Source organism: Stegodyphus dumicola, chromosome 7 (genome assembly GCF_044657685.1).
Source record: "Stegodyphus dumicola isolate Sdum_Otavi_A_Nest chromosome 7, ASM4465768v1".
NCBI lineage: Eukaryota > Metazoa > Arthropoda > Arachnida > Araneae > Eresidae > Stegodyphus > Stegodyphus dumicola.
In genome coordinates, this window is record NC_140774.1 from 38149881 (window position 1) to 38164256 (window position 14376).

The following is a 14376-nucleotide window of genomic DNA, read 5'->3' on the forward strand; positions in this document are numbered from 1 at the left end:
CCAACAAGTACTTGTACCCAAACTGATGGGATCTGTATTTGGCAGAATGCCAAGAAAAATCCATTCATGCTGAAGGGGAAATACGTCAGAGTTCGTTATTGCGAGGCAGGTGGAGTCGTGTCCGCCTTTGAAAAAAATTGCAGAAAAGGCAGGGGTGGGGAGAGGATGGGTCCTGGAAGATTCATCGAATCACAGAGGAGAGAGACTATTCAAACTGATGAGAATGTTGAATTGAAAGGGGGAAGAATGTTATTGTTCTGAGATCTCGTTTAGGGTGAATAAGGCATGTAGGTCCGTTCAAGGGAAAGAATGTAAACAAAATAACGTTCGCAAAAAGCAACTGAGTGGTCTTTTGTGTGGGAACAGCACCAGTCTATGCACAATGACAAGGCCATCCAAACTATGTACAATGACCATCATAGGAAATATTTTATTTTCAGTGCACCTAAACGCCGCATGGGTAGAAACGCCGCACCTGCTGAGAATTTAAGTTTTAAACACGTAAACGCCGCAGCATTTCTTCCAGAAATTACGGTATTTTGTAAATTACCTAGTTTACGATTTCAGCCTTTACTATAATTTCCCATTTCTCTTTCCCCATATGATAGAGTTACTGAGCTAGCTTAAAATTAAATTGTATAGTCTTTGACCATTAGTCCACATTTTTAGTTTGAATTTGACTGCTCTTGTTAAATTACATCACCGTGAGCTGTAATTGATTTTGTTACCATCAGAATATGCCTTAATGCTCTGAGTTCTTTTTAAATTAGATGCTTTTTTAAACCTTTGTCTGGCACACTGTAGTTGCTTTCAGACACAGCAATAATTTGCTTCACGTTTTTTTTTTTTTTTTTTTTTAATATTTAGCTTTTACCAGATCAAGTAAACCCTCGTAGGTACACCAAAACTAGTGAGAACACTGGTTTGTGTAGAGACAAATTTCTGATTGTTAGAAAGGATGCTTAAAGAGAAGGAAATGGATGTAAATTAGGTAGAATATCTGGGAAGGCTTCAAATTGAAAAGACACATAAATATTTTGTTGAGTGTTATTGTTACAAAACATAAATGCTTTACTAAAGCTACAAAACATAAATGTTTTGTAGCTTTAATGTATAATTATCCTAATATTGTTTAAGAATCGATGTCATAAATTACTTGTATTTTAAACTGTGAAATTTTATTAAATTGTGGTTTTAATAGGGCCTTTTTTTTAACAAATATTGTTAAAAAATAAATAAAATTTTATAGTGGCCATGTAAATGTATAATGACTAAGGATATCTAAGTACCTAGTTTAATTATTTATAACTAATTGCTTACCCTTAAAAATTATCTCTGCATATTAAAGTGAGTTTTTGCCTTTCATTAATCTTTACCATGGTTACAAGATAAAACACGAAAATGTTAAGAATTCATGTAAAACTTATTCTTCACATTTAGTGAGTCTTAAAATAATACAGAACAACTTATCACCTGTCGTGCTTTAGTGGCTTATTGGAACTTTATATTAACTGGGTTACAATCCCTGGAAACTACACGAAGCTACGACTCTTAACTGCTTCAGGCAGAGTCCAACTAACTTTCAAAACTTACCAACCGTGCCTACATCAGGCCTTTCAGGTTTATTCTAATTAGCAGATCTCTGTCTAGGCAAGCAGCAGAAGTGACAACATCCAGTCTTTTGTTATGAATCATGCTGATTATGATTTTACTTTTCATTTTAATCTATGCCGCTTGAACATAAAATCTACCTGCTATTTACTAAACCTCAATATTTAATGCTACTTGATACATTATATAAAATTGATTTTATTCTCAAACTTATTGATAATTTTAATTAATTCATTCATGTTTTAATAATAATTCATCCTACTTACGGATCTATTTTATTTTTAGGATGGTATGACAAAGGTGAAGTTCAGGCATAGATAATATTTTAATTGAATTTATTCAGTTCCCATTTGCTCATAGGTCCTTAATTTTTTTCCGTTAATGGTACCTAATTTCCGTGTGCAGAAATGTGTACGAACCCTGAATCTAGTAAGATGGCATGTAGGAATTATGAAATGAAAAATATGAAATCGTGATTTATGAAATAATGAAGTATTTATGATCTAAAGGGTATCAAAATTTACAAAAAAAAAAAAAAAAAAAAAAAAAAAGCTTAATATTTATTTGTTTATTTTATTAAGCATTTCTTTCAATGTAAGTTAAGTTGCTTCATTTTTTTATGCTAATACTTTTTCTTTAATTCTGTAGACAGACATAATCTGTTGTTTAGTTACATTGCTGAAGTCCTGTAACTGCTGTTTTGAGAATTTTGACTAACTTGTCAGTCGAAATTTTTTCGTTTTCAGTAATTTCTCTGTCACTTTCTTCACTATCGGTAGTAGTATTTTCTACATATTTTGCCATTCATTAATTGATTGAAGACTGAGAAGCATTGTCATCACAGTGAAAAACTTCCTTTATATCATCTTCATTTATTACCACTTCTCCACATTTCTTTACAATCTGTTAATTGGAAAATTTCACTTTTGTTTTGCGATATCCGAAAATCTTTAAAATTAGCGGCTATCATCATCAAATGTAGCTATACTTCATTATACATATTTGGCTATGCATCATGAGCTTGGCGACTAACAACAAGTTGTTCCGTTAAATTTTATCTTGCTTCTATCGTGCACTAAGACAATTAAGCCTGTAATGTATTAGTTTAGTTATTTATTATACTTATGTCTATTTCTTGCACACGCTTAATGCTTATCCAAGTCCTGGATAAATAACTTCCCAATATACTTAAGGCTTATGGAGGGCCGGCGCTAGATATTTTACTGCCTGATGCAGTCTCTGCGGGTCCTAAATTCTGCTACCAAGCGTCTTCCTTTGTCTTCTCTAAATTTTGCCACCTGTTTCTGACTTTATGTGAAAAAGAAATTTGTTATTCATAATTCAAAGAGCACTAAATGTAATCTTTTGGCCTATGAGTATCATAAACAAAATCCATTTTTAGCATATGGAAAGAAATTTTTCCTCGTCAGCATTTCTTAGAAGAAATTAGTTATTCGTAATTCAAAGAGCACTAAATGTAATCTTTTGGCCTATGAGTATCATAAACAAAATCCATTTTTAGCATATGGAAAGAACCTCGTCATCATTTCTTAACACATTTAACTTAACTTTCTTAGCACATTTAACTTCTTTTTCCACGTCAACATTTCTTAGCACATTTAACTTAAATCATCTGTAATCATCGCCAAGCATAATGTCAACATACAAGGTTACCATACTCTTCGTTATTCAATTACTAACATAAAAAAAAAGTGTTTATGCATCGCTTTATGTGCCATTAGTTAAGTTGTCATGAGCTGATAAACATGCGGTGATGAAAGCAAAATATAATAAATAATGATTCGCCAGCTTGGCATCGGACATATAAAATATTAGTAAGTGTAAATTCAACGATGTATCTATATACAGTCAAAAGTCGTTAATCCGGACTCGTCGGGACTTCGGCGATTCCGGATTATCGATTTTTCCGGATTATAGATCATCAGTTTAAATCTCGTAAAATGGCATGCAGAAATTCTAAAATTAAAAATATGAAACCGTAATTTATAAAATAAAGAACAATTATGATCTAAAGGGTATCAAAATTTGCAAAAAGAAAAAGCTTAATATTTATTTGTTTACTTTATTAAACATTTCTTTCAATGTAAGTTGTTTAAGTTGCTTCGTTTTATGTGACAATACTTTCTCTTTAATTCTATAAACAGACATAATTTCTTGTTCAGTTACAAAGTTCCGCTGTTCAAGTCCCGTAATTGTTGTGCCAAGAATACCGACTAACTTGTCAATCGAAATTTTTTCGTTTTCACTAACCTCTCTGTCACATTCTTCATGTCTTTATCCATTTTTTGCAGCAATTCCACTTTTTGTTTGATGGACATCGAAACATACTTTCGTTTTGTACGATCCTTTGGGAGCTCCAGAATCGGAAATTCTATTTGACATAATCGAAAGTTCAAGTTTACTTTTATAAAATTTCTCTTACAGTCTGCAAAAAAAAAAAAAAAAGCCGGATCCAATTCGAAGATTAAGGAACAACGCAATCATCAACATTAACTGAAATAGATAATTAGATAATTTTAGCTTATACCGTTCGTTATACCTAAAACGCGCACGTGAAAACGTATTCTGCGCTTGCGCACATGCATATGCGCAGTCGTAAAAAGTCTTACGTGCACGCGTAAACGCCTATGCGCATGCGCAGAAAGTTTTTAGCTTTGAGGTCCGGATTATAGATCATTCCGAATTATGAGTGTCCGAATTAAAGACTTTTGACTGTAGAATGTTTCGTTTTCAGATGTAAGCCAAGCAGGCAATTTGGCAGCTACAGAGCCAAGTTATTGATGATACAAATTTATGCTAAAATGATTACTTCTTCAATAACAAGATATTTTATTTAGTATCGAAGCAAAATTAAGAATCGTGACTCTCGATTTTTATTATGCACGGAGGGGGGGGAATCAAATGCGTATGCATAAAGCCTACGAGAAAAATGTTGTTGGTGATTTTGAGGTCCAGATTTTAAATCATTCCGGATAATAGATGTCCGGATTTCGGACTTTCAGTTGAATAACTTTTTGCCTGTATTATTACCATATACAAGTCATTATATATAACTCAGAAATTTATTTACATTAGTGCAAAATACTTTTCATTAATATATATAATATAGAAGCATTTTAATGAATTTTGACTACGCACCATTCCAGTCATTAACTTAATGTTATTGCAAATATGCTAGTAATAATATTATGGGCAACACACATTAAGGATCTTAAAGTGTGTTTGTTAGTTTGGTACATTTATATTTACCGTATTGGCAACACCAAGTTCTCTCTTCTCTGTGTGCGAGCTATGGATGCCGATGTAATGTTGTGCACGTGTTGTTAAGTTTCAATAAAAAATGTGAAAAGATACGTTTCTTATTTTTCGACTTGCTTCTTCATATGATATCGGTTTATTTAACATGGTAGCAGAGCGTGGTTTGTGAATATAAATGAAGAATTTAGTAGTTATAATTTGTTTTAAAAGTTACCGGTACTAGCGTAAAAATGGCATGTACAAGAAGCAGCGATATCGGCATACCGCTATTTGATGGTTCGGACTATTTTAATTGGAAAGTGCGTATGATGAAATTTCTGCAATTTAAAAAGTGTAAAGATGTGGTTCAGCGAAAAGTCAGTGAAAATGATGATGTGGAAAAATGGGAAGAAAAGGATATCCAAGCTACAAATTACATTTACGGCGCCATAACAAACGAGCAATTGGAATACATTCACGAGTGTGAGACTGCATTTGATATAATTACGAAATTTGATGCAATGTATTTAAAAACTTCAACATCTCTACAAATTGTTTGTAGAATAACTTAGAATGTGTGAAACTGAAAAATTATCCTGATGTAAATATATTTTTCGATGATTTTGAGAAGTATGTGAACGAACTGAAACATGCCGGCGCCACCGTGACGGAACAAGAAAAATTGAACTATATGCTAAGAGCATTACCTTCAAATTACAGTCACATTGGTGACTTAATAGATGTATTACCAGAGAAGGACAGAACAGTCGATTACCTAAAGAGCAAAATCAAATCAAAATTACTTGAAGACAAAAATGATTATGAAGATTGTGCACCAGCAGAAAAATCAAATGCGTTCAAAATTGAAACAAGCAAATCGGGCCCACAAGGGAATGTCTGTTATAACTGTAGAAAACCTGGTCACATTAAAAAGAATTGTTGGCATGTCCATCAAAGGAACTATCGTTGTAATGGCTCCACTAATTATCGCGGTCGAAGTTCTTCAAACAATCGAGGACGTAGTCGTGCTTTTAGTGGACATCGTGAACGTGGAACATATTCTAACCAGAGAATAAACAGTCATCAAGGCAATAGTTTTCACACCACTGTTATTGAAAGTAACATGACAAGTTCCAGTGCAAATACTGTGACGAATAAAAATGAAATCGATTGGTTACTGGATAGCGGATGCACAGACCACATTATAAACAGTGATAAATATTTCAAAGAGCAAGTCACTTTGAAGGATCCTATTCAAGTGAAAGTCGGTGACGGAAGGATTTTGAAAGCTACGAAGGTTGGCAATATAATAGTTTCTTTTCCTGTATATAACTCTGAATCTATTGTAACATTGAAGAATGTATTTTATGTAAAAGAAATGAAAGCAAATTTATTAAGTTATTCGAAGATTACTGATAATCATAAAATAGTTTCAAAAGAAAAGTTTTCTAAAATATATGATGTCAATGGTTCATTAGTAGCAGTAGCAAAGAAAGAAGAAAGATTATATAAAGTAAAGAGTTATGTTAAAAATAGTAAAATATTTGCAAATTTGACCAACAATAAGTTAACGTTAAAAGAAAAATTGCACCGTTCATTTGGACATGTAAATTTTAAATATCTGGATATTATGTGCAAAGATCAGCTATTAGAAGGAATCCCTAAAGAAATAGGAACCGAATATATGAAGTGTGCCATATGTATTGAAAATAAAATGCACAATTTACCATTCAAGAATAATAGAAGAAAAGCAGAAGATATTCTGGAGATTATACATACAGATGTAAATGGACCTCACAGAACAATTGGATGTAATGGTGAGAAATACTTTGTGAGTTTTATTGATGATTATAGCAAGTTGGCAAAAATTTATTGTATCAAATCTAAGGATCAAGTCTCTGATTGCTTAATTGAATATGTAAATGAAATTCAAAATTTAACAGGGAAGACTATCAAAGAACTAAGATGTGATAATGGTAGTGAATATATGAATAGCAAGATATACAAATTTGCAAGAGAAAAAGGTTTCAAGATAAAGTCATGCCCACCATATGTACACGAATTAAATGGTACTGCTGAGTGTTACAACAGAACTGTAATGAATATGGCAAGATGTCTTTTAGCCGAAGCAAAAGTTGACAGACGTTACTGGCCTGAAGTAATTAAAGCTGCTGCTTATTTGAAAAACAGGACATTAACAAATACTATTGTAAAGAAGACACCATATGAAATATTTTTCAATAGGAAACCATCTGCTAATGAATTGAAATTATACGGAAGTAGAGTGTATGTAAGAATACCAGAAGAAAAGAGAAAGTCGAAGTGGGATAAAAAGGCTGAATTTGGAATTTTACTTGGGTATACAGAAGTTGGATATAGAGTTTTGATGAATAAGAGAATAATAGTTGCCAGACATGTTGATATTATTGAAGAAGACATAATGTGTGTAGGTTGTGATGATGAAGATAAGAATGATGATACAAATAAGAAGAATGAACCTCAAGAAGTGTCGTGTGAATCGAGTAATGATAACTCCAAGGACAGTGTGATAAATGAAGATGAAACAAAAAGTGAAATGAGACCAAAAAGGCAAATCAAACCACCAGTTCGATTTCATGAAGAATTCGGGTACTACTACGTTAGTGCAAATTTTTGTGATGCTACAGTTCCAGTTAACTTTGATGAGGCGACAACATGCAGTGAGGCTGGACATTGGAAAGAGGCAATGGACAGTGAAATGAACAGTCTTGTTAAAAATAACACTTGGACACTAGTGACTAAACCAGAGGATAAAGCAATTCTAGATGTGAAGTGGGTATTCAAAAGAAAACCAGGTAATGTTTTTAAAGCTAGATTAGTGGTTCGAGGTTTTCAGCAAAAAGATAGTATTGAGGACACTTACTCCCCTGTCATCAAGATGCAAATCTTAAAATTGTTACTTTCATATTCCTGTCAGTATAATTTAAATATTCATCAAATGGATGTTGAGACTGCCTTTTTAAATGGTTATGTTGTGTCTGAGGTTTATGTTAAACAGCCACAAGGCTATAATGATAATTCAAATAGAGTGTATAAATTAAAGAAAGCACTATATGGGTTGAAAGAAAGCCCTCGTGCTTGGTATGAGTGCTTTAACGAGTATATTGAGAGTCTAGGATTTCGTAGAAGTAAATATGATTATTGTCTTTATGTAAAATCTGAAAATGATGTATTTGTATATATTCTTTTATTTGTTGATGATTTGTTGATATGTTGCAGAGATACTCGGGTAATTAATGATATTAAGGAACAACTTCATAAAAAATTTAAAATGAAGGATTTAAATAAAGTAAAAAGCTGCATTGGAATTGATATTGAATATGATGAGAAAAGTAATATCTTAACACTGAGTCAGGAAAATTATATTGAATCTTTAGCTAAACTGTATGGTATTGAAAATTCAAAGCTTTATGATACACCAATGGAGACTAATCTTAAACTAAGCCAATCTAATTTAAATCAAAATGTCAAATATAGAAATCTAATAGGAGCACTCTTGTATATTAGTCATGTTACTAGACCAGACATATCTTTCAGCGTAAATTATTTAAGTAGATTTCAAAATTGTTATGATGAGACACATTTCAAATATGCTTTGAGAGTTTTAAAGTATTTGTACTTAACAAAACATCTAAAATTAACCTATAGTAAAAATCTTAAAACTGATATTATGAATTGTTATGTTGATGCTGATTGGGCAGGTGATATTGTTGACAGAAAGTCAACTACTGGGTTTGTTATTGAATTATTTGGTAATCCAATTTACTGGAAATCCAAAAAGCAAAATTGTGTGACAAAATCTTCGACTTTTGCCGAATATATTGCTCTATCTGAGGCTGTGACAGAAATTAATTTCTTGAAAAATGTTGTGAATGATGTTTTTACTGATATAACTCACCCCATTAAAATTTATGAAGATAATTCAGGAGCTTTGGCCATTGCTAATTATGGGAACTTCACTAAAAATTCAAAACACATAGAAGTTCAATATCACTATGTTCACGAAAATGTCCAAAATGGAATAATTGAAATTGTAAAGATTGATTCAGAATCAAATATTGCAGATATCTTTACTAAGTCTTTAGGAAAGATTAAATTTATGAAATTTAGAGAAGGTTTGAAATTGAAATAAATTTTGTGTACTGTTTATTTAAGTGATGTTTATTTAAATATATTTGCTTGAAATGAAATAGATTTTGGTAATGTCCTTATGTAAACTAAATTGTGTTTAACTTTGATTTTAACATTTAAGTTAATGAAAGAAACTTTTTTAAAAATAATTTGTGTTAAGTGTTGAATGTTATTGTTTATATCTATGCTTAATTGTAAATGGTAAAGATGAAAAGATTGCTTATATCTATGTTTGTTTGTAATTAGTAAATATAAATGTAAGGAGGCGTGTTAGTTTGGTACATTTATATTTACCGTATTGGCAACACCAAGTTCTCTCTTCTCTGTGTGCGAGCTATGGATGCCAATGTAATGTTGTGCACGTGTTGTTAAGTTTCAATAAAAAATGTGAAAAGATACGTTTCTTATTTTTCGACTTGCTTCTTCATATGATATCGATTTATTTAACAGTGTTAACAATATTTCAGTATGTTGCATATAATGTGAACATTTAATATTGTTACGTTAATTTCTTCTTTCACATTCGTATGGATTTGGAGTGAATAACGACGACGTATGATGAAGTATCGAAACACACTTTATTTAGCAATATTAATCAGGACAGCTCCAAAGTCATGTTTTACAGTCGTCGAAGATCTACTATACACTTGCTGGAACAATCAGCGACACAGCCTTCAGGTTATCAGGCTATTGCGGTGGAGACAGCTTCACTGCAAATTGCCAGAGTACACCTCCCGACTTGGTCGTTCTCGGAACTCCACGTACTCTCGAGACTCTTCACGCTACAACTTGCGATGCACTCGATGACACGCAGAGCAAAACTCCCGATTCTTCGGTTCAGTTGTTCCCGGAGCTCAACACGTTCTCTTGACGATGCACTAACCACAATACTTTACGAGACTCTTTCGGTGCACTCGACGACCCACTCGACACTCGCTGCCCAGTTGTCAACTCAATCGACTCTGCAGGGATTGACTCTCTAGACGAGATACTAACTCGATACTGACTAACTTGCACTCTAGACGAGGCACACACACTAACTGACTGCAGACCAGCAGGGTTTATGTAGCTTTTAGCTTGTGTTCGAGAACATTTAGGGTTAAACCGGTAAGAATTCGTTCCAGAAGGTTCTCCATCCGTCAATGGTATATCGCCTATTTCGTCGCCAAATAGGCGATTTCTCACCAAATGTGGAAATTCTGCCTTTCTTTGCCATTTTTATGGCAACCCTAAAACTGCTTTGTGGGGAAGCTATCTTACCGCGCTTGTACTTCACGTAACAATATATACTTAATATCAGTAATATATTCCTTATTAGTCATACAATGTCACCAGTTCATAGATTTGCCAACTTCTGCTTTATGCTTTACCATTTGTTTACTTTTACACTGGAGGAAAAAAAAAAGGAAAATTAAAAATAAGATACTTAAAGAAAACAGAGTACTTCTGGAGCATTGTTTTGATAATAAATGCTGTACATTTGCTTATGAAATGGTATATTCTTAGCAGATAGAGGAGAAATTGTATTTTTATAAGTAGCTTAATTAATAGTGTGGACAGTGACTTTTTAAGTAAGTTTATTATATGAGACTTTAAAAATTATAGTATTTCTATTTGTGAGAATGTAGTATTTCTGTTAGTGAATGAGATTAAAATTATTAAATAACTAAATAACTGAATGAAAATTGAAAAGATTCTATATTATGTGTAATTCCAGTTAATCTTCATAAATAGTTTAAAACTGGATGATTTAGTACAGGTTTTGCATTTCTTTCTGAATTTGATTTTGCATTTCTGAATAACTTTTTGTAGGACTGCAAATAAAAGAAAACATGAAGATGAAAATGGAGCTGATGATTCGGCAAATAGCTGTAAGGAAAGAAAGTAAGTTGCTTAACTATATGGATTTTAGTGCTGCCTTTGTTTTATACTAATCATCTTTTATTTGTTCTAATTATAAAAGCTTATTTTCTGAAATAAAATCATTACTTATAGCAGCTAAATCTTTTGCAAGTTTATTTTAAATTGTAAATAAACCTGTGTGTTTATTCTATAATAAATATATTGCACAGTTTTTGATGGAAATTGTTATAAATATTTTCTCTCTCTTTTTCCGTCTCTTCTTTTTCATGGCTGTCACATTTCAAAGGTGTTACTTCAAAAGTTTTCTTGCATAACCTCTGGTAATGGAAAATTATGATGAAGAATGTTCTTATCACAGCGCAAAGTTTAAAAATGGAATAATGCAAACATGTGGTCACATAAAACTACCGCTTGTATGTATGTTGTTAGACTAAATGATCAGCCACAGTAGTGGCTGAGCTGATATTGATTTAGCGTATTTGGCCCTTGTGTGAGCAGAGATCATATTATGTATTTTTTAAAGTATTAAGATATACATCTATTATTGGAAAAACTGCAGTTTGTATTCAGAAACAAAAAAAGACATATTATTCAGAAACAAAAAAAGACATATTATTATTAATGCCTGAAGGTGTAATCTCCAGATGAATGAGTGTTATTCAGTGTTGCAGCACTTTAACTCCTTAACCTACAATTTAGATTCGAAGATGTTGGGCCGAAATTGTATACAACCTCGTGCAGCGTTCGGGACATTTGCACGACTTGTGTAACTCGCTAATCTGGGCAATCGTAAACATGGCGAATTATGTAATTTTTGAAAAAACTATAGGCGAATAATTATTGATGATACATTCAATGACAATCATCTACCAGAGTCCTATCTTTGAAAAGAAATAACAAATAGTCCAAAAATCTGGGACTATACGATGACTCCTGACATAAGAGAGGAAGCCTTATATGAATTTGGAGGAAGTAGAGGAGAATTTGATATATTTAATTTAATATTTGATGACATATTTTGGAACAATATTGTAACTGAAACGAATCAGTATGCAGATCAAGTACGAGAAAATCCACATAGAACACGAGTGTAAAAAGTGTAAATTTCTGTTACATGTACCAGAATGCTTTGAAATATATCATATCGTTATAGATTACTAATTTTGTAGTTTGGAGTTTTGTATAAATAAACATTTTGTAATACTTGCGTCTACCACAATTATTGTATCAGACTGTAATTGCATATCAAATATTCCACGTAATATTAACTTCTACCCGATCACCGTGCGCGGGCTATGCCCATGAAAGTTAGGTTTGACCCGACCATCGTACGCGGGCTATGCCTGTGAAAGTTAGGTTTGGCCCGACCATCGTACGCGGGCTACGCCCGTGAAAGTTAGGTTTGGCCCGCTCATTGTAGATTAAGGGGTTAAGCAAAGATAATGATACTAATTCAGAAGTCAAACAACAAAAATCAGCGTTAATTTACAAAATTTTCACAGGACTAGTTTCGATGGTTTTACCGAACCATCATCTTCAGCTGCAAAACCGCAAATGAACAAGATAGGAAATAATGTTTAGATAAGATAAGAAAGCCTGGACAAGAGTAAGCAAGTGGCGCCATCTGTTGGCGAAACCAGAACTAAAACATAATTTCTCTAAAAGCCGAAGGCAAAATTTGGATTGGAATTAGGATCGTTAACTAGAACAGAAAGATTTTTATGAATGTGAAATGCCTCTAGAAAATCCAGTTCTCCAATGGAAGATGTTTTTTTCATTCCCTTCTTTCTTTCCATCAATTAGCTATAAAGTTGCACATGTTTTGCAGAAATTTAACTTTCGGGTTGTTTACTCTCCCATCAATAAAATTCCAACTTCTATACTCAAGGACCCCATTCCGGATATGAATTCCTGGGGTATTTATAGGATTCCTTGCCAGTGCGGTTTAATTTACATTGGCCAAACTAAGAGAGCCTTAAAATTTCGCGTCAAAGAACATGAGGCATATGTTAGAAAAAAGGAAACACAGAAGTCTTCTGTTGCTCAACATTGTTGGTCCGAAAATCACACTTTCAATTTTTCTGCTGCCAAAATTATTCAAAAAACATCTTCCATTGGAGAACTGGATTTTCTAGAGGCATTTCACATTCATAAAAATCTTTCTGTTCTAGTTAACGATCCTAATTCCAATCCAAATTTGCCTTCGGCTTTTAGAGAAATTATGTTTTAGTTCTGGTTTCGCCAACAGATGGCGCCACTTGCTTATTCTTGTCCAGGCTTTTCTTATCTTATCTAAACATTATTTCCTATCTTGTTCATTTGCGGTTTTGCAGCTGAAGATGATGGTTCGGTAAAACCATCGAAACTAGTCCTGTGAAAATTTTGTAAATTAACGCTGATTTTTGTTGTTTGACTTCTGAATTAGTATTTATTCGGCGTGTTATTGTGTCTTAAAGATAATGATGTAAGGCAGTTGTTCCCAACCTCTTTGTCCCTAAAAGCACGTTCTAGAATATCTGCTGGATGGTAAGCAGCATTTACTTTTGCAAGGTAAGGTCACTGTAGCTGTCTTTGGTTTTCAATAAAGAATGACCAAATTAACAGAGATGAAAGAGATGTGTAAAACAAAGATGTAACAAAGTAACAAAGATGTGTTTAATCTCTAGGTATGAGACATCCACTCAGAAAGTTTGATGTATTTATCTATGGGAAATCATTCAGTATATGTATTACAAATTGATTCTGCCTATCATTTAAAGCAGGGTGGCGGAAATTTGTTACAGTAGAGGCCACTTGTAAGGATTTAGAAAATTTCGAGAGCAGTAATGCCTTATTTATAAATTTAATTAAACTTTTTCATGAAAAGAAATGTCTGAAGTAAATTAATGAGTATTTCATATTTTTCATTTTAGCTTTTGATGGTCATCAACGAGCTCAGCTCGCATTCCAGTTACACATCACTGTAGGTGCAAATGAATCCATCTCATATTACAAATTTACGACTGACAGGTATAATGCATATCTCGGAAGAAAGAATTGCTTATTCTCGCAACTGCCAATGTGTTAATTACAAAATATTGGACCTATTGCAAATGAAGTATATCTGTTTAAAAAAACATTTGTATTTGAAAAATAAAACTTTTATTTGTCACAAGCAAATTCATGTTAAGGGCCAAAGAATCTCATGTGGCTTGGCTGCAATTAAGAGGCCGGAGAGCTACAGTTTGACCTTGCCTGATATGTAGGAATTGGATATCTATGATAGTTAGATTTAAACCATTTTTGGTACTTGCATATTAGCACAACCTTTTGGGTGATGTCTGGCGATTTTTTACAAATGAAAAGGTAGAAGTTACTTATCAGGTGTAAGTTAATGGTTTTCATACTTCTTTTTTTGGAAAGATTTCCAAACTGTCGATGCTTATCGTAAGTCAGTAAACATTATTAAGAAATGAAAAGAAAACATACTTTAAC

The 14376-nt window shown here is 32.9% G+C and overlaps 1 protein-coding gene across 1 annotated transcript in view; it reads left to right on the top strand.

Annotated features, from left to right (window-relative positions):
- The window catches only part of LOC118191960 (DNA (cytosine-5)-methyltransferase 1-like), a 105294-nt gene that overhangs the window by 17918 nt on the left and 73000 nt on the right, over positions 1-14376 (top strand). The window contains exon 5 of the mRNA XM_085820090.1: positions 10852-10923. Within this exon, the coding sequence (XP_085676216.1) occupies positions 10852-10923 (72 nt within the window). The remainder of the gene's footprint in view (positions 1-10851; positions 10924-14376) is intronic.